Source organism: Calonectris borealis, chromosome 8 (assembly GCF_964195595.1).
Source record: "Calonectris borealis chromosome 8, bCalBor7.hap1.2, whole genome shotgun sequence".
NCBI classification, from domain to species: domain Eukaryota; kingdom Metazoa; phylum Chordata; class Aves; order Procellariiformes; family Procellariidae; genus Calonectris; species Calonectris borealis.
The window spans coordinates 19,743,106-19,763,413 of NC_134319.1; the positions used below are offsets into that span (position 1 = coordinate 19,743,106).

A 20,308-nucleotide genomic window follows, 5' to 3' on the forward strand; every position below is an offset into this window, starting at 1 on the left:
ATGCCCAACTGTTTACAGCTGAACACTTTTTAAAGTGTAGAATAAGTGGAAGAAGGGGGATGACAACACTGTCAGAAAGCATTGCTTACTTTTATCTGTTCCTAACTCAACTGTCTACAGGCGCATAAAGTCCCACCACTCAGCTATGTCCTCCCATTCCTGTGTCAATTCTTAATAGAACTGGCTCTTTCATGTTCTCTTCTATAACCTCACTTCCTGCAGGCTGTTGTTAGTGCAGTTTCTGATCATAAATCAATAGATACAGCTGCAATTGTAATTACACTTGTTTGCATTACACAGGTGTGGTATGGGAGAGGTCAGCATAATTTCTTCCTCCTCTCTATCGCAGTTCCGTGAGGCAAAGTCAGAAATATGCTGCAGATGTACAGGAATAGTGAGAAAACAGAATTTGCATCTATTTAGTTTTCAATGCTGCTAGAATAAACCTCTTTGAAAATCTGGCTCATATAAAAACCCAGATTGGCAGCCACAAGAAATAAGCACCCAACCTGCTTATGAGTTTCCTACTAGGTTCTAATTTGCACTTTAAGACATCCAAACACGTTTGAAAAATCTGATCTTTTGTAACTGAAACATACAAACTTTAAAGTCATCTGGCAATAGGTCTGGTTTTCCTACTAGTCGTCTTCCTATTGAGAAGCCACCAGCAGGTTTTATTGATCCTACCAAAAACTGGTATACATATTCTTGAGCTCCATCTACTGTCTGCCAACCCATGTACAAACATGAAGCAATTTTGTTATGTCTCACCCGTCTTTCCTTCAATTTATTCCTTGGATGGAAAAAAAAAGAAAGAAAATATGAAAAGGCATGAATTTCCTTTTGTTTAGAATTAGTTCACAACTTATGGCTCATATTTTCTTCTCTTTCCTGCTGATGTAGCTGTCATTAGTCTAACTTTAGTTTTGCTGGACAGTGTACAAGAGCTTTCTCGCATATAAAAAGAAGCCATTAACACAATTGCTAACTTCAGATTTCTGTTTTTGAAAGCCTGCCCAGTCCCATCAAAGTAAAGTGTTTGTTTGTCTGAGATTTACACCAATTCCAAATATAATTAAAAAATGAAAAAATTCTCTTACTTCAGCAGGGTAAGTGGAGGCATTTCAAAATCAGCTATTTATCTAAAACACCTGAATACCCTAAAATATTTCCCTTTTATACAATGGAAGATTTTGGATGTGTAGCACTTGAAAACGAAACTCACAAGTCACTTGGGCTCTGTCAGAGCTCATTTTTTTCAAAAGTCTTTACCAGCAAGTATGACTTTGAAGAGGCCTGTCTCCCTCCCACATTTTTGCACAATACACTTTGATGAAGCAAAAGCAGCAAGCTCACCTCAGCTCATATACCTCCCTTTCAACATCTTACTAACAGAAGGATTTGAGGGCATGGAGGCAAATGACCTCTGGGCATTTTAGATAGCCAACATAACATTATACTCCCTCACCTGTGTAGGTGCTTAGTTCCTAATAGTATCGGACATGCGAAAATCTCAGACAAACCTGCTCCTTTGACAGCACACATGAATAGATGGCATCCCAACTGAGATGTACTAATGCTCCTTCTGCAGCCCTCTCCACAGGCCAAACTGTACCTAAACAGTATGTCTCCAAAAAGAGGCAAATGTACAGACACACACTATGTACCAGTCTTACTCTAATTATTGTCTATAAACACAGCTCCAAGAGATCAGGAGCTTTACCTCCATAGGCTTTATCAGTAAGAGTACCCGAAATACTTGTTAATAATCTGCCTTCCACAAGCTATATACTTACTCCCCCTTGTGGTTCATACGCTTATATACATGTAAAAATCAACTTCAGTAAGGCGTTGAAGGAGTTAAATATAAATATTTTCATGTCCCAGTCAGCTTTTGCTATTAGTCCAGCTTCAAAATTATGAAAAGGATCCCACAACATCAGTAACTATCATCTTTAAGACTTAGTTCCTGTGGAACAATATTGAAAGCCCAAAATGAATAGGGAAATAAGTATCCCATACAAGAGACGCAGCTCAGCAACAGTTAAGAAAAGATCAACACAGAAGATGGTAGACTGTAGTCAGATCTCTGCTGTTATTAACAGATTAAATATCTCACATGAAAAGGAGTAAAATTCTGTGTGGCACTTTTATATATATACACACCTATTCATATATGTATATAAAAGCCTACTGCAAGCTGTAAGAATTCCAGCTGATGCCATTACACAGACACAAAGATATCTTTTCTTCTCTTTGTGCCAACTAACACAAGTATTTGCACAGAAATTGAAAACGGAAAGAAAAGCAAACTCACTTTACAAGTATATTACGTTTTATGCACTTTACTGCTTGGTCTCCACTCAAATCTTCAGATCCTTTTCATTATGCATGGGGTTGCTCTTACCAAGATAGATAAAATGTTCACTACAGATGAGGTACAAAAAATTAGGCATGGCAATATTATAATTAAGCACCTTTGTTTCTCCCCCATAGGTACCACTTTTGTGGGAAATGGCATACTTTTTTCTGGCAAATGAGGCAATACAGTGCCTACTGCAACGCAATGGATGGGGTCCAGGTTTACACCCTGGCTTAATTCAGTACAGAAAAGCACTGTTTGTCAGAAACAGTCACTTCAACAATCACAGTATCTGATAGAAGATACAATAACTCCATTTGCAACAAAAAAGGATCACAAATCAAGGTGAAGCAGACAATGTCTTAAAAGTAAAAGCCACCCTTTTTTTCCCCTTTCTTTGAAAAGTAAATGCATGTCACCGTTTACCAGTATTTCCTCTCATTGACACTGTCATTTTGGCTTGGGGATATTATCAATAGCAATGTATAACTGTCAGCATTTGAGAGCCACAGACATTAATATTTTGGAGAAAAAGGGTAATTTATTTAAATCTAAGTTTCACAAGATCGCTAGAGACAAAATAAGAAGAATATTTCTTTGTACCTCAAAACTTCTATTGTGTGTTTCAGACTCAGACCTTTCCAGCTTATGTTTCTCATCTGTGAATAAGGCTTGATAGTAGTTACCGATCATCTAACAAAGATACTGAAAAGATCAACTAAGTATCTACTGCCACTAGTATTACTACGGGTGCCAAGGAAATTAGTGCAAAGTAATTTTATAGACAGTTTTCAACTCAAAGCTCAGTGCAATCTCAGTGCATATAGCGGCTTTGGATGACTCCAGATCAGACGTAATTCAAGAGTTAATGAGGAATAATACAAGAAGTAGAATACAGATATTAGCAGGGTCAAATTCATGATAGGACAGGTACAAGATTAACCCTTAGCAAGCAAACAGACAGAACGCATGCACTCTAAGATTTATCAACATTTTAGATTTACCAAAGCATACTCAGCATTACAAAAGATGCTCCATAAGCAAAATACCCTTAACTCCATTTCAGCATCAGGAGAAAGGAATGCAAGAGCCACTGCTAAAAGACTTCACAATAAAGGCCAGAATAATTAGAAAGCCACTACCCACTTGACTGAATTCATATGAGGATTATCATTCACAAAGGAAAAAGATCCCTCCAAACAATATGCTAAAAAAAACAACCAACCAACCAAACACCACCAACCCACAAAAAACTCCAGATCTTAGAGCTAATCAGGTCATTCAGGAATTGGGGGCTGGGAAAGAAGAAAAAGCCCCAAACAGCAACAGCCTAACTTGGGAATCTCTCCACTAGGAAAACATGAACTAGGACAGTAGACTGAAAAGTACTGAAAAGTACTGAAAAGTCTTGCAGAGCTGTAGAATCATACTTCCTGCATATTTACTGCAACACCAGCTTAGATTTTATTCATCGCTTTGCACCCAAAAGACGACAGAACTGCTGACTCAACCATCTTTTCAGAGACTAGCCTGTTGGTCAAACAAAATTCAACATGAGAAAATACTGAAACTTGTGTGTAAGATTCCATCACTAATTATGGATAACTGCATTCTATCAAATAAACCAAGTTTTCATTAACTCCAAATAAATAAGGCACGATTCTCATAATGATTTTAGGGGAATTAACTACTTGAGAGCTGCTGAATTTCAACTACATATGTAACTCCTTAAGCCTTTTTTGAAATTTTCCTGGGCTGCTGAAAGTTTTTAGGAATAACTGTAATACATAATTAAAGAAATAGTTGCCCCTTCTAAGCAGAGAAAGGGCACATGTTGTAAGAAACAAGCCTGAGGAAAAAATTCTACTACCTGAAACTTGGCTACTACCAGAACAGGATTAAAAGTACAAGACAAGATGGTTTGTCCAACTTATTGCAACAGCCAAAACTTATCCCACTAGAAAATTAAATCAAGGTAACAGAAAGAAGACAGATGGACAGAAAAAATACATCACCTGTATGTGCAGAAAAGATGATTTACATCACACTTTAAGAAAAACTTTTCCACAGTAGCAATGAAAAGACCATTACACTAATCTAGTTTGAGAGGTAGAACAGATTATCTTGGGAGGCTATGGAATCTCTTTTGCTGGAGGTTTTGAACAAATCAGAACATCTAACAATCTCAGTGACATCCCAACAAAGAAATTTCTCAATTTCCCTCTAGGACCTACTCCTATAACTTAATGGTGGGGAGCAGGGGGGAATCTTCCCCCCCCATTCTGTGCCTCTGGAGGAAAAAAGCAACCAACTTCCAACAGTCAGGCTACAGACTTTTTATTACTACAAAAGTTACAATGAAATTATTATGAAATATGCGATTTTAATAGCCATGACTTGATTAAAAAAAATACACTTATAGTGTTTTTTCTCCAGCAGAGGGCAGTGTAGAACTAGCAACTACCCATCCAGCATCAAAACTGAGTTTTCATTGTGAGACAGATAAATATACATATTTAACATTAGATTAGCTGTAACAGGATCTTATCTTTTTGAATTATACAGCTTGTATACAAGAGGTAACTGCTGTGGAGTGACCTTTGTGAAGCTTCAGTTCCTACTAAGTAAAGAAACATGGGAAAAAAAGTAAGTATCTCTGACTGAAACATCCTGACACTAATAATGATCTTTGAGTTGGATGTCAAATCTGTAATGAGAAAAAAAGATGTCTAAAATCGAAGTCAGCTGTATGGGCATACTCCTTTTCTCCTCAACAAAATACGTTCCATCTGATAATTCCACCTGCTTTGATGCTGTTGCCCTTGCTGCAGTTGCAAAAAGGAAAAAAAAAAAAATAGAGCTACAGATTCAAAAAGAACCTCCTGATCATTTGGTGCCTTAGTGTCAGGCATTCCTCCAAGCTCAGGTACTTAATATATAACACTGTCAGACAATGCAGAAACCCAACAAACTTTCTGCTCACAAGTCACAACTCGCATCTCAACGGGCAAGTCTCCACAGGAGAGTGATATGCAGCAGCTCATGGACAGGTATACACTCTAGTTGGCAACTTTTCCAGTGGGGCGGGGATTTCTCTAATATATTTCCATGTCTAAAAAAGGCTCCTTGCAAAGAAATTTCAATGTCATCAGGAAGAATTCTTTCCCAAATTGTGACTACTTGTCATGCTGACACAGACTTTTTTCTAAACTTTCCCAAACGTACATACACACATACAAACTTTGCTTTTGATGGTATTCTTACCATGTTATCTTCTTGGCACAGCCATTAGAATGAGGAGAGACAAACACCCACACATATATGTGATTGGCATCCACAATATTATGAGTTTGTGCAATTAACTATACAAACTGTGCATCAATAAACCTCATCACCTGATCAAAGTTCTCTGAAGTTGAATTAAACCCACAAAATACTGTCCTATCTTGCAGAGCTACAGATAACGACCAAGACTTCGGAATGTCATCAAAATTTTATCTTCAGTTGCACTCACAAAAGCCGCCATAAATGACAATAATTTCTATGACAGTTTGCTTTCTAACAAAATCAAGGAGGAGTAAAAATAGGGGAAAAATGAACACTATGGGGCTGAGACAAACAAGAATCTTTCAGTAGAACTTCACAAAGGAATCATGTTTTTCTGTAGCTGTAACTTCCTTAGACCAGTGACAGTTTTTTCAAGTCTGAATCTAAATATAAACTTCCCTCATGACCATGCTGAGCAGACAATCAGTCATAAATTTTGTAATTTTTCCGCTAATGGATTAAAATACAACTCCAAAACCGCAGGCCATAATAATACTCATCAACTCATCACTGATAAGTATTTCTGTAATTATTACCACTATTTCCACAGAAATTGCTCAAAAGGTTTCCATGAAAGGAGGAGAGAAATCTGTTTTTCTTTCTTTCCACCCTGATACAGCCTCAATGGTTACAGCACAGACTGCTATTAAAAGATCCTAAAGTATTTATAGTGAATAGGAATGGGACAGAAAGCTATCTTTAGTTCACATGAATTTGATCAAAACGATTCACAAAAAGTTCTCTGACACACTCAAAGCTGCCAGCACTTGATCCTTTCTCCCCTGCAGGAGTCTGTTCTGTGGATGTGCAGATTCAGGGTGTGGGAAGAACCTGCTGAGACTACCAATGGATCTATTATTTGGCTCATAAAACTTGTAGAAATCTCACAGAATGTACAACGTGCTATTGTGTCCGTAAATCTCTTTCATGACTTGGTTAGCAGCCTGACTCAAAGCAGTCTGGCCTGTTTTCTCTTCTACCATAAAAGGGTTTTTGAAAGAGCCATTTAACTGTGACCATGGTTTCGGCAATGCTGTGAAGACAAAGGAAGGGTTGAAGCCATACGGACACTTCAGTACTCAGACTCCAGCAAATCAGTAGGTTTTTTTTTTCCCTTAGAACTTGCTTTTTAGCTCTCTTTTGCTTGCATAATTAGCTCTCTTTATATACTGAATGAACTAATACATCAATATTCAAGATGCAGGAAACTGCCATTTGTGAGCTGTAATTTAGATTCAAGTATTAGAAACCACAGTACATCTATACAGAGCATTCTCTAAAAAAACGCCTTCAGAGGATTAATTTTATAATCAGTGCTTTCTGTCTTGTATCTTGAACAGAATAAAACAGGAGAAAAAACAATTTATTTTGCCTTTCCTCTGTCCAGAGTATTTCTAAATACAAGGAATTATTTATACTACTTTTAGTCACCAGATTCTAGCAAGGAAAGGTTTGTATAAAAAGCAAATTGATACAGCCAGCTTCTAAGTTTACCATCAGTCTCTGCCCTATAGAGCAACGCCTGCTTGTAGTCACTACTGCCACAATAAGCACTATGATATTCTTTTCACAGAGCACACTGAATCAAAAAAATAACCATGTTAGTTTTCCCCATACCTGAATGAATTCTCCATGTTCTATTTACAATAGAGTCCAATTCTGAAGAGATGTTCATCACTCCCCAGCAGGAGCACATTCTGAAAAAGTATTAATTATCTTTCTTATGGGACTCCCAAGAAACTCAAGTAGCATGTTTGCATCACTGCAGAAATAGTGCTAATTTGCAACTGTGAAGCTGCAGGATCAGCTCTGTGCCCAGCTTCCCTTTTTAAAATTACTTTTAAAATCTAGCTAATTTAAAACTAGCTGCTTGTCTTGGAGTTGAAGGAAACTAGGTTATGCCTGTGCAGCCTGATAAAGTGGATCATTATGAGGATGGCACATATTTGATCATATTGGATCTTTCAAAATAGGCTACAATTAGCATGTCAGGCAGCAGCAAGAGTGGGGCTACTCCCTAAGGGAAGGAGATCTGGGAGCACAGGGTGGGCAACGTGCTCACCAACAAGTTGCAGTCTCCCCAGCACCAAGATGCAAGCAAGCTGAGCAGGGTGATGACACCAACAGGTTCTGTCACAGTCCAGTGAGCCTCAGGCAAGATAGGGTAACACGCCAGGTCCAAGGTCCATCCAGGGCTTCCCACACAGCACTTCAGGAACAGGGCTAGAGGCAGGCAGGCACACCTAAGACACAGCTCAGGCAGGGCCTGAAAGCCCCACTCTGAGCTTAAATGAGGCCCTTGCTCAGTGGGCGTGGGGGGAGGTCCTAAGTGAGGCTGGTCAGGGCACCTAAGGCCAATTAGTGCCCTCAGGGCCCTGACATAATACACTTTGCTTGGGACTGTAACTCTTGGGTAGAATCACCAGCAGCCAGACTACCCTAATACAACTTAAATTTGTGCCATGTACTACTTTCAAGACAATGCAATTTTTTACAAAGCAAATTAATCCAAAGTCTCTCTTCTCTTTACAGTCTGAACAGCAGGATGAGAGAAACAAGAATTAGTATCAAGACTTTGTGTACAATTAGCTTGTTCTAGTGTTAGTTTTGATGTATGCTTGATATATCATACATGCTTAATACTCAAGTTTATATGTGTTTTCAGTCAGTCAATCAACACTTCTCTGCCTAGACACAATACTAACTATATTCTCCCGTGCATCAGAAATATGGATCTGCCTCTCAGAACTTTGGTATCCTGAATCAGCAAAACAGGATTCCCAAAAGAGCTCTTGTTGTTTTCTCCCTCTTCTCTTACTATCTCTTCTTCATTTAAACGTATTTTTTTCACCACTTAAGCAACATCTGTCAAAGCCTACCCAACTGGCATCAACCCTGCTTGCTCACACTAAATATGCACACATATGTCAAATAGACTTGTGCAAATGGCAACGTTGGTACAAGCATAGTGAGATGCTATAGAAATCTATTCTTTCAGCTTTGTAACTCGAATAGGTCAGTGCTCCGCAGTTTATAGCTGACCTAACACTGCCATCATAAGGAGCTCCATTCAAGGAGCTGGAAAATTTATAAACATTATAGAAGACAATGAACACATAGTTACAGAAGTTATAGAAGACAATGAACACATACTTGCTGAAACTTAAGCCAACAAAGGGGGTTCCAAGACCCTGTTGTTATGAATTCAGGCACATCTTTTACAGTCATAGTAAACTGGTAACAAATTTTTGATGAGAGTCCTCCTTTATTTGGCATGAATGATCATTTTTTTGTGTAAGAATACATTTCTGGAATTAGTTTTGTTAGTAACCTGGACTTGTTACAGCCAAAAAATGTTTTTAGGGGCTATATTTATTAGAAAGCAATTTCTGCATATTTTTCAAAGTTGCCGTTTAAGATTTCTTGTCTAGAATTCCTGTTACAATACCATTGAACTGGGAACTCAAACTCACAGTTCACTAAAGGTAGGGATATAGACAGGAGAAACTGAAAGAGGAAGGAGAAAAGAAGGGGATGGTAACCCTTATACTCTCATTCATAAGTCTCTTTTCCCCAGGCTTTCCTCCCCAACATCAAAGTTTTAATAACTAAGCTTAGCACCACTGCTATTGACAAGAGTCCAAGACAAGCTTCGACTAGAAAAGTTGAAAAGATCAGAAACCACATTTATAATGCAGAACTTGCTGCAACAAGACAAGACACACATATTGATGAATTGGCACGTGAAACCTTTGCCTTCTACTTGGCCATATTATTAAAACTGTAACAACGTACTCTGTACAGCATAGTGCAAGGTACACAGTATATTAAATAGATCAATTAACATGTCCACCACTTTGTTGCCTTTGGCATCCCCTCTTTTACAGTACTCTTCAGAAGGCTCTTGGCCTTCTCTGTCTCTGCTGCTTTACCACATCCCAACTTCAGGCTGGGATTGAGGCCAGGGACCTTGCAACACTGAGCTAACTGTTTAGAGCGGAATTCCATCAGCAGTCCTCAGAGTCTTTTGGCAGCCCCTTTTCCATGGACCTTCATGTTCTGCTCTTCCCCTTCTTTTCTTCCAAACCCTAATTCCTACCTCCAGCCCAACTCTAGGCAGAAGAGTCCAGCAGAGGACCCCTCCACACTTTCAGGCAAATTAATTCTTGGCACTTTCCTTTGGCAGTCCCCTCTCAACACTACTTTACATTCTCCTAGTTTACTTCTTCAATCAACCTGAATCCTAACCTGGGCACCTCTCCATTTCCCTCAACTATGAACACCCAACAGAGGGAATTCTAGCAGCAGAACCCAGTTGACTGGCTCTCCTCAGTCTTTTCCTCACCCAAACTCTAACCTGAAGCAGAAATTCAGGTGTCAGAGAAATTCAGGCTGTCCACATGAATAGATACAGAAATATCCTACGTTCAAGGATAACCTGTGTTTATCAGACACTTTTCAGAAGATTACAGTCTCCTAAAAGATAGGGAACAAAGCCCAACAATTAAAGCAGCCCATTGTTGAGAGACATGACATAGAAGCCAGATTCTTTCAAGGTTCTGAGAAATAATATTCACTTAAATGAAACATGTTGAAAGGTACTATTCAGTGGAAATTACAGCACTACAAGAGACTCTCAGTACAGAATGGCATCCCTAAGGTTTCTTCCAAAGTTTCTATATTGTCAGTCCAGGACTGATTTTTTAATAACACTTATGAATGCTCCAGAGTACTTTTTATTTACTCTAACAAAACACACATTTATATATTTTTTCAGCACTCTGATCTTATACAAAAGGAAAACAGAACTTACAATTTTGCCAGGATTCCATTTACTTTTTGGACCAGAAGTGAATTTTTAACTGTAATGTTAGTAAGTATATTGCTAAAACCATAAACCTAAATCTGACATTTTTATGATTTTTTCAGATGTGTTCCTTTACTTTCCCAGAAATCCGTAAGCAAGAAATATGGATTCTTTTAATCTGTTAACAAAGGCAAGATGATAGGTAGTCACCATGTAACTGAAAAGAAGCCCCAATATACAAATGCAACCTACCCCCAAAGCACAATGCCCACAAGTATTTCACTGAAGCATGCAGAAAATAGTCTGACATATATAATTAGTTTTTCTGTAGTAAAAGATAGACAGAAGGACTATTTAACTACAAATGACTGGAAATGCTCTGGCAATGCTGGTAATATACCGAATAAAATATTTTGAGGGTAAGAAATGGTACCTTACCTTAACATATTCCAAAGTAGGATCCAGAATATTCTGATCTCTGTAAGAAAATGGGGCAAGGAAGGAGGAAGAAAGGACACAAAAACAAACAAACAAACAAAAACAAATGGTGAGTCCAAATATAATCTCATACTGAAGAGATGCATTCATATGAGCAATAGGCTACTAGGTCATGTTAAAATCCTTGTTAAAAACTTATCTAGTGTTATAGCTAGATGGCCTATGCTATCTAATTTTTAACAAATATATAAATCACTGATTTCTTCTAGGAGGTCAGGTAGTGGAGCCACTAGTAATTAATTTGGGAAATAATTATACAGTTTTAAGCAAAGCAAAAACAATCTTGAAATTTCAACAGATGGCTGAAAATACTTATATACCACCTAAAACATTTGAAATAAATTTAAAAGAGAGCTCTCCCAATGGCTTCTAAATTTAATTCTTTGCTTGTATGTTTTCCCATTTAAGCTACTGCTACTGATAGCATTTAGAGGGCATTGCTAACACAAGAAAATAGAAAGTAAAACATTCACTTTTTATATAAACAAAGCAAAGAATTCATAATTTGCAATAGTAGAATGTTTTATTCTACATTTGGAAAAATAAATATGGTTCTTGCACTCTTTTAAAAAGTTCTCAAAATCATCATAATGTCAACATTACAATTATTAGAAATTGGGTTACACTGGAATCAACCAACCCAGAATTGAATTCCCTGTGTTGTTTTGAATGTAATTGTATATCACCTGAAACTAAGTTATTATTTTATACTCAGTTTTTAGTCTGGTTCCCTAACAGCTTTTAATCCAGAATACCTATACAGAGGCAAAACAGAGCCCTCCCAGTTCTTAGCCCTGCCTATAAATGATGGTGCTCAGCTGTTCAGGCTGTATCATGCATTACTGTTTCACATTATCCCAATATTTATCAAGAGTCAAGTTCCATTCCCAGCTTAGTTTAAAAAAATAACAACAATGCTGACAAATTAAATGGAAATAGAATTTGGACCATTTGAAACTTTTTCCTAGCCAATATACAAAGAAGGGGCAGCTTGGTAACTGTATGCACATAAAATATGTACAAGCATACCAGAGAAAACAGGGGTGAAGCACAGAGGAAGAAAAAGGAAGTTTCTAAACAGAAAAAAGTTTTCCTTCTCAACACTTTGCAATTTGACTCGGAAAAAAAATCCCATTCTTAATCAGTTCAGCAAAGTCATTAAGCATGGCTGAACTCTTCTCACATTCAAATGATCTGTGGGAAGTTGTGCCAGTACCGAATGCTTCTGAAAAACTTTGTAGTTTAGTTTTTCACTTGCTTGTGGAATCTTTCAGGACAAAAGGTCTGCCAGCACTGCATATGCAACACGCTCCAAAGGAACGAACCTGAACAACAAGGCTAACAACTAGTTTACTTGCTTACTTTGGCAGTGAGCGCATTTTGTTATGGTCTGCATTTACAAACTCCACTCCTGCAGACTAGCCTTGCTACAGACTCCACTGTTCCCACCATCAGGTACAAGGCAAAAGATCTTTAGGACAGATCAAGCCAAAGCAAAATGAAAGAGGTAGAAAAGCTTTAAGACAAAACAGTCTATGAAGCAGGAAAACCAGAAAAGAGAGGGGAAAAAAGTGACCTACATTTCCTTCACCATCCACATGACAAAAGCGCTTTGAAAATTTTGTCTTTAGAAAATGGATGGTGTAACAAATCTCTTCACAAGTACTATAGTATTTAATCTGGTAGGCAGTTACACAACAAAATGTAGGAAACCCTGGAATTCACCACAAGCATAGGTTATACATAAAGGTATTTACGTTGTAGCCCTATTCACCTCAGATACCTTTCTCCTACCAGATCGACTCCTCTCTCCCAATCTTCCCTTGTTGTCTAAGTCTTCATTTTTGTACAAATTTTTTGAAGTTATTTTCAAGGAATGTTAACTTTCATTGATGTGCAGTAACCAATAGTAAAGATTAACTACTGCATTTTCCTGTCATTCAATTCCACCATAATACTGCCACATTATATGCAGAAAAACAGATTAAGCAGTTAGTCCAAATAACTGGGACACAACCAAATAACTAGATCACAAAACTAATTCCTGAATCTCAGCTCCCTGTTAGCAATGATGATGTGCTCCTTTATGCCATGTGTTCACTGCGAGGGAAATCTATAATGTCAGGAACCTAAGAAAAATATAAAACACTTCTTTTCCTTTCCATTTTCCCTCTCAAGGAATCTTAATAAAAATGGTGAACCCACAATCTCACTTCTTGTATTAGATGACATGCAGAAAAAAATTAATACTTTCAGATAACTACCAGATCAGATGAAAGGTATTTACAGGCTCTGCCACCTCTCAAATCAATTCAACTGAAAGTTTGTTTCAATAATACTAAGTTCTTCACCTTTCATCAGATTTTATTATATTTCAAGTAATGCTAATGTCAATCTTCATAATAAGCTTGACTTTACAGCTGTATCATTTTCATCTGTTTACCTACAACATGTATGTATTAGAGTCTGCACGTAAGTCAACCATTACTGTGTAAACTGTGGGTTCACAGATTGAGTTTTATTACACGTTTTGGCTTTCTAATACTCAGATAAGCCCTACTTCCATTCAGATAAAAAGCACATTTAATGCAGAAAGATGTCACCTGGAATAGAGAAGTTTTCAGAACACCTCAAGGTAAGGTGTCGGGTAAGGGCTGCAGTAGGACACACACTATTGACTTCATGCTCTTTTCATACTCATTCTGTCACAGAAAAGAATTTAAGAAAGGGATGCAAACACACTCCCACATCCGTTTCAAGTATTCACACTGCTACCAGAGTCCATCACCTCATTTCATGACAAAGCAAAATCCTTTTCCAGCATTTTTTTGCTCATAGGAAAAAAAAAAAGAAAAAAAAAAGCATCTGACTTGATACATGTAATTAAGCCATTCTCGAGTAGTGTAAGTCCTCTGTTGATCCTGCTCCACATGCACAAGGTCTGTGTAGAAACTGTAGTAGCATAAACACTCCTGCAGTAATAATTCATCACTAAAAGAAAGCAGTTAGTCATCTCAATCTTAACCTTCACCATTCTGAGGCTGTCCTAGCCAGAAACACATTCTTTCTAGAGCATCCCTACTGACATCTGACAACACCTTCCTCTCTATTGGCTGATCTTGCAGACATATAACCCTTTAATCTCTCCCTACTAGTCCTTGGAAACTATCTCAATTTCTTTTCAGTCCAGCTACAAGATTCTTATTAAAATTATGGGTTTTTTTGCATGGGTTTCTTACTCATATTGCCAAGAAAATACACAGAGCTTGAAAGTCAGGTTTGGAGCTCCAGCAACCCTACAAAAAGATGAAGAAGACAAGACAACAGAAAATGTGGAGCGGCTCCTTTGCTTCCCTCTTCTTCCCCCAAAACAAAATCTGTTGCAACAATGAAGAGCTTAGTGTCATATTGGTTGGAAGTGACTGTCTATGAGCAAATACTGATACCTTTCAACACTGAGAACCAATGTAACTTCTCAGAAAACAGGGATTAGCGTTGTATGTAGATTCCTTCAAGACACAGCTAAAGCTGACTGAGATGAGAAAAGGGAATGGAATGCAGATGTTATTGGATGCTATTCTTCCACTTCCCAACACCTCTAAATGACAGCCAAATGTGTGGGAAGAATTAAAAAAAATGCCTTTTGAAGTTGTCAACATCAGCAGTCATCAGCTAAAAGGAAGAAAAAAATCCCTATAAGCAACGTGAATCGTACTTCTGGTATGACAAACTAAATACTGCCATACTGCCAACTTCAAATCCTGCATTGATTTGAAGACAATGAACAACCAAATATGAAAATCCAGTAAAGAAAACATTGAAGTCTGAGTAACTAGTCACCCTGTTAAAAATATTTGATAAAATTGTTATGTACTTATAATCAATGCTACAACTGAAAAACCGAATCTTGGAGTTCGGCCCCAACACAAATTATTTGGTTCGGTGGGTGCAGGAGAATAGCCAGAATCTCAGTAACTCTGAAACAGTCAGTCTTCTTTTTCAGACTCTGAGGTTTGTCCAATAGCTCTCTATAGCACTGCTTCAATAAAAAACCTTTAAGCAGATATCTTTAGCTGTAATCTTTAGCTGTTGATTCTACGAAAACCTCCACCTTTCTACTAACAATTGTACATTACCTCCTCTCATCATTGTTGCTGTAAGGAATCCTGCAACATACAGAACTTGACAGACTAAGCCATATTAAGCATCTGCTTTCTCCAGGCCTTTGGCATCCTCACAGACATATCAGTCACAACTATAAATTAGTTGTGATAACTTTAACAAAATTCAAGCGTAAACACAACAGTATTATCAGAGATGCCCAAATCCTCACTATCATTCAACTATCATATAGATATTCTTACAGCGATGGAAACTGCTGAATGGCCCTGAAGCAGCTTTGTGCTACTCTACAGTTTTATAAATGTACTTGTGGGAAAAACATTAGGACACATTGCCAGTACTTGATGTATGAAAGTATGTTTATTTATTTTAAAGTGACCTTTATTGCGGACATTTTCAAAAATATCTCCTTTCTACTACATTGAAAAAGCGATCACGAGAAGAACAATCTTCTCAATAGTGCCAATGCCAAATCAGAGTGAAGACAATACAGGCTCCAGGGGAGCCTGAGAAACTGAAAATGTACCAAGCTGTTGTACAGCTGCTTACACAGACAGAACTGCTATAAAGAGACCAGATGGGATCAAATGTCTTCGTCAATTTGTGTCTTTGAAATCTCTCCATCTATGTAGATTGAAGAAATACACTACTACTAAAGTATGAAGGTGCAAGTTTGAGCATGTTGACATACCGTGTTTAAGTATATGTACTGCAGACTGATGTTATTTGTACCGTAAACTACAGCAAAAGACCCAGTGATTTTATCCTCCAGCACCTTCTGCTTCACACACACACTCCTACTGCATTCCTAAGGCCATTCCACCCTTCTGCCTACAGCTGCACAACACCATGGACATGACTCATTCAAACACCAGTGGAAACAAGTGCAAATTGCTATGACTAACTATGTAATGACCTGCAGTTCACACAAGAACAGTATGGACTCTTCAGTATGCCCTTGCAGGGATGTTACAGCCATTTACTTTTACCACTTCAAACTTCTGCATCTCCCCACTTGCTCCATTTTACCTATCACAGCAGAAAATCTACCCCATTTTTTTCTACCTTCTCCAAATCAATTTCTACTTTGGCACCACAGACAGTACTGGTCCCTACAACCTGTTCAAAAGCTCAGACTAGGCACTCCCATTCTTTTTCCTTTATTTTCCTTAACATTTAGGAATTCCAGAACCAAAACTCTGTTCTTCAAAGCCCTTCTTAAATCTTCTATTCCCAAGACTGTTACGATGTTGTGAAAGACTACTGCTTATCCAAAATGGTCACTGTTTCTACAAACTTCTCTATATATCTGTGCTGTTGTCTGTTGACTTTTACCTTCAGCTGGCAATTCTTTACAGTCAGTGCTTTAGTTGCTGTAGTTATTCAGAATCTAGCCCCGCAAATTTTAAGTGTTCAAAAATCATTTAACCTTGCAAAATGAATATGCACATTCCCAAAAGACTGACATATGCTCCATAGAATCACAGACTCCATCAATTTATCTGAAATTCATGTAAATCTAGGTACCGTTTATTCACAAAGCACGGTTGTCACTGATATGTCTTTCAGGAATGTGTATTTGGACTGAAGCATAGGAAAGTTAATCCTTTGCTTTAGTACTGAATAAGATGATGGTGGGAGGAAGAACTGTCCTCCCTGCCTATTCCCTTAGCCCAATTTAAGAAGCTCATTACACCAAATGCTTCTCCACATCGGATATTGTGAGTGAGCATTAGCATGTGACATTTAACTACACTGGGGATAATTCTACTCAATTTCACTGATTTCCTCCTAACTAACAGAAATTTATAATCCTGTATTACAATTGATCACTCATCTCCTCTGCCCACCTCCCATCATCAAAATAGATTGTTATTTTGACAAGTTTGCACCGGTGAGTTGCAACAAGCTCAGAACACAACTCCGAGAACATGCAACCTTAGCACATAGAAGTGGCAAAAAGTGGGCATAGAAGTACTGTTCCTTTATTGGAGCTGGTTAGCAAATGTTAGGAATACTTTATTTTAATTTCATGCGTCTGTATGTTTCTGTGCTAAGTGAACTGGTTTCTGCAGTAGTAGCTGAAATTCTTCAAATGAGGAAATGTCAAATTATCTTATTACCAGAACAGACATGAAAAATCCACTGGCTTTACACTTTTTTTCCCCTATAGAACAGGAAGATTGAAAATACCTTTAAGAACAACAAATTGTGAAGTGTAACAAAGCAGTTCTAAGGTATTAAGAAGAATAACAAGGGTATGGAAGAAGAGGGGTTGTGACGAACTTACTGTAGCTTCCATAATACTTTCAGAGGCCAGCAGCTATCTCACAACCTATCATAAAAATACGTATCAGACCGTAGCATAGGAGAAATTGCAACGCAGGATATCTTTTGCTAACAAACACTTCTTCCTGAAAGGAAGAAGTACAGCTACAAATGGTAGTTTCACCCAGAAGCTGACAGATTAACAGGTGCCTGGCAGCATATATACAGTTAGTAAAACTTTTGATACAGAAATGGTCTATCATAATCTAAAAATATAAGGACAGTTGTCCTTGTACAATATTGTATTGATCTCTTCTGATTTATTGTGTTTTTAAAAAGAAGGCCTCTAAAATGATTGCTGCCCTGATTAAGAAAAGTGTTTACTAGAAGTAAGCACCTAAGCACAGGTGAGAAAAAAGGGATTTTAAAATCATAGTTGCCTTTTTGCTACATGCTTTCTACCTGTCTTCATTCAGGGACTGAAAGGAAAATAGTCACTTGCACATTTATCTGCAGGATTGTTGGTTGTTAGCCATAGGTACCAACGTACTGTTGTTATGCCCTACAGTAGTCATGGAAAGTGAATCTTTATTTAAAGCATAAAAGGGGCGGAAAGGAAAATAAATGGTTACATGTGGACAGGAGGCAAGCTGAGGAAGCAATACAGTACTTGATACAACTGAATAGGGTTCTCCAGAATATTTACAAAAGAGACCAGGAAACAGCAGAGCTAGGAGAGAAACTTTGGGTGTGATGGAAGGAGTAATTCAATAAACTTTCCACTACATACAGTGTCCTCTGCCCAAAGAAGAAACAGCCTGAAAAGATAGAAGTTTTCAGGAAGTTTTTAAAAAATAACATACACTCATTTTCATTGGGCTTTGAGGAATTTGGGCCCAAGTTTACCTGGCAAGTCATTCATTAACAATAAGGTTCTGATCCCACAATTAATTTCAAACAATGATACAACTGTGCCCATCCCATATTGTACTTCATTTCCTCTGCTCAGAAGTTGAAGGACTGAGGTTTAATTAATCTCCAATACTGGAGGGATGGTCTCTCTTTTTGAGACATTTTGTCCCATTCCCCTCATCTCCCTCCCCCAAGATCCCAACATGGGCAGGTTTTTGATAATTGTCGCCTGTAGCCAGGTTTCCAAAATCCCCGTAAAAAGCAGTAAGTGAAGCTTTGGTTCTGCAGGTCTCTGTCAAGCAAGCAAAGGCAGCAGATGTGAGCATCAAATGGGAACAAAAGGGCGAAGTGTTGAGTAGAACTTCACAACAAAAGAATCTGACCCCAACAATGACAGAAGCACTGGAAAGGAAAGGCAGACAAGCCAAAACAGAAATGACCCCCAAAAGTTAAAGGATAAAAGGATTTGATACTGAATGTAAAAAGAGAACATTAGCTATTCTCTGCTTATACAACAGAGCATTCCTTCTACCACAAACATCTACCAGCTTTAGTGGGTAGCTCTGCTCTACCTCTGAGACAGCAGAAGTCAGATTTGCAGGTGCATATGTGAATTGGACAGATCAACAGAAAGAAAATGGGAAATTCTGGGACAAAAAGCATGAAGCTTTGGCAACATGTAAGGAATCCTTCCTTTTGAAAAACCATTTTTGTGTGCATGGAAGAAGTCAATGAGATATTCAGTAGCCCTAAATTCACCATACTTGTCTTACTTCTATTAAAAAACACAACCACAATCTCACAGTCTGGTTCAGGTTTTGTGGAAAACAAAACTCATACTAAGAGGAAGTTTCAGGCATTACACCAAAACCATAACTAAGAATTCTGTGGTTTTATAAAAATTTCCTCCCCACCTTACCCTAAAATTTAAAGGGAACCAAAGGTATTGATCTTCTTCCTGTTAATCTTGCAAAGAGTTTCATACCTGAAGAACCACACTGCATTCTATAAACCCAACAAATAATATTATTTACTTTTCACCACACAGGAAACATGTAAAATACTTATTTTGCTTGACATATTCAAATCTTAACTTTATAATTTTGTTTTGTTTTAATTTTCAAAGTGCACCTAACCACATGCTCTAAGTGCACACAAAGTATTCATAGAAAAAAGTAACACATACTCAAACTAAAATTATCCAACAAATAACATTTTCAAAATCACTAGTTAGGACAAAATAAATGCTATCTAAATACCTGACTCACCACATTCTCAGAACCCAAAGAAAAACAGAATTTGCAGCATCTGGAAAAGCAAAACAAGCTGCAAATTCTGACAAGGAAGAAACAAATCCCTGAATACTGTGCTCCTAAGTACTGCCTTGCCAGCTCTTTTCCCTTATAAATCAACTATCAATTCAAGGACTTCAGCAGGTCTCATCTATTGTGGTAATACCACTAAAAGGAAAGGAAAAGTTTCAGGAACCCAGAATCCAGCCATTAATGGCTTTATACCTCAAGACTAACACCTTGCTAACTTCTACATGTACTGCCCTCCAAGGACAAGGTCCTGCAGAGGACAGCGAGACGGCTTAACTTTATGCTGATGAAGTTACCCTATTAATGTCAGTGGTACTAGTCAAGTTTAAAATTGAACATATTTTTATTTTTTTCCTGGACAGTTATATAAGATGAGACAAGTAGGCAAGTCTCACCCAGCTAAACACGCAGAGCCTTGAAGATCAGAAATGTTGAAGAGTACAGAACAACCTAAATGACCAGATAAACTAATCTACTCTAGAACAACTTTCTGCTGCAGCAAGAGAAAGTCCAATGCTAGATGATAGCACTTTATCTGAAATAATGGGGAAAAAAGCTGACATAGAAAAACAAGAGGAAAAAAAAGTCTGCTGACCAGTACTCAAACTGAGAGTCTGAAGTCTAGCTAAATATACACTTGGATACTTGGATACACCTATCATACTTTCAGAACTACAGAAACTAAGCGTA

General features: G+C 37.8%; 1 protein-coding gene across 3 annotated transcripts in view; it reads right to left on the reverse strand.

The window, feature by feature from the left end:
- BCAR3 (BCAR3 adaptor protein, NSP family member) overlaps positions 1-20,308 on the reverse strand; it is a 77,681-nt gene that overhangs the window by 32,219 nt on the left and 25,154 nt on the right. For all 3 annotated transcript variants that reach the window (XM_075156313.1, XM_075156310.1, XM_075156312.1), the window contains exon 3: positions 10,935-10,974. In XM_075156313.1, coding sequence (XP_075012414.1) covers positions 10,935-10,974 — 40 coding nt within the window. The remainder of the gene's footprint in view (positions 1-10,934; positions 10,975-20,308) is intronic.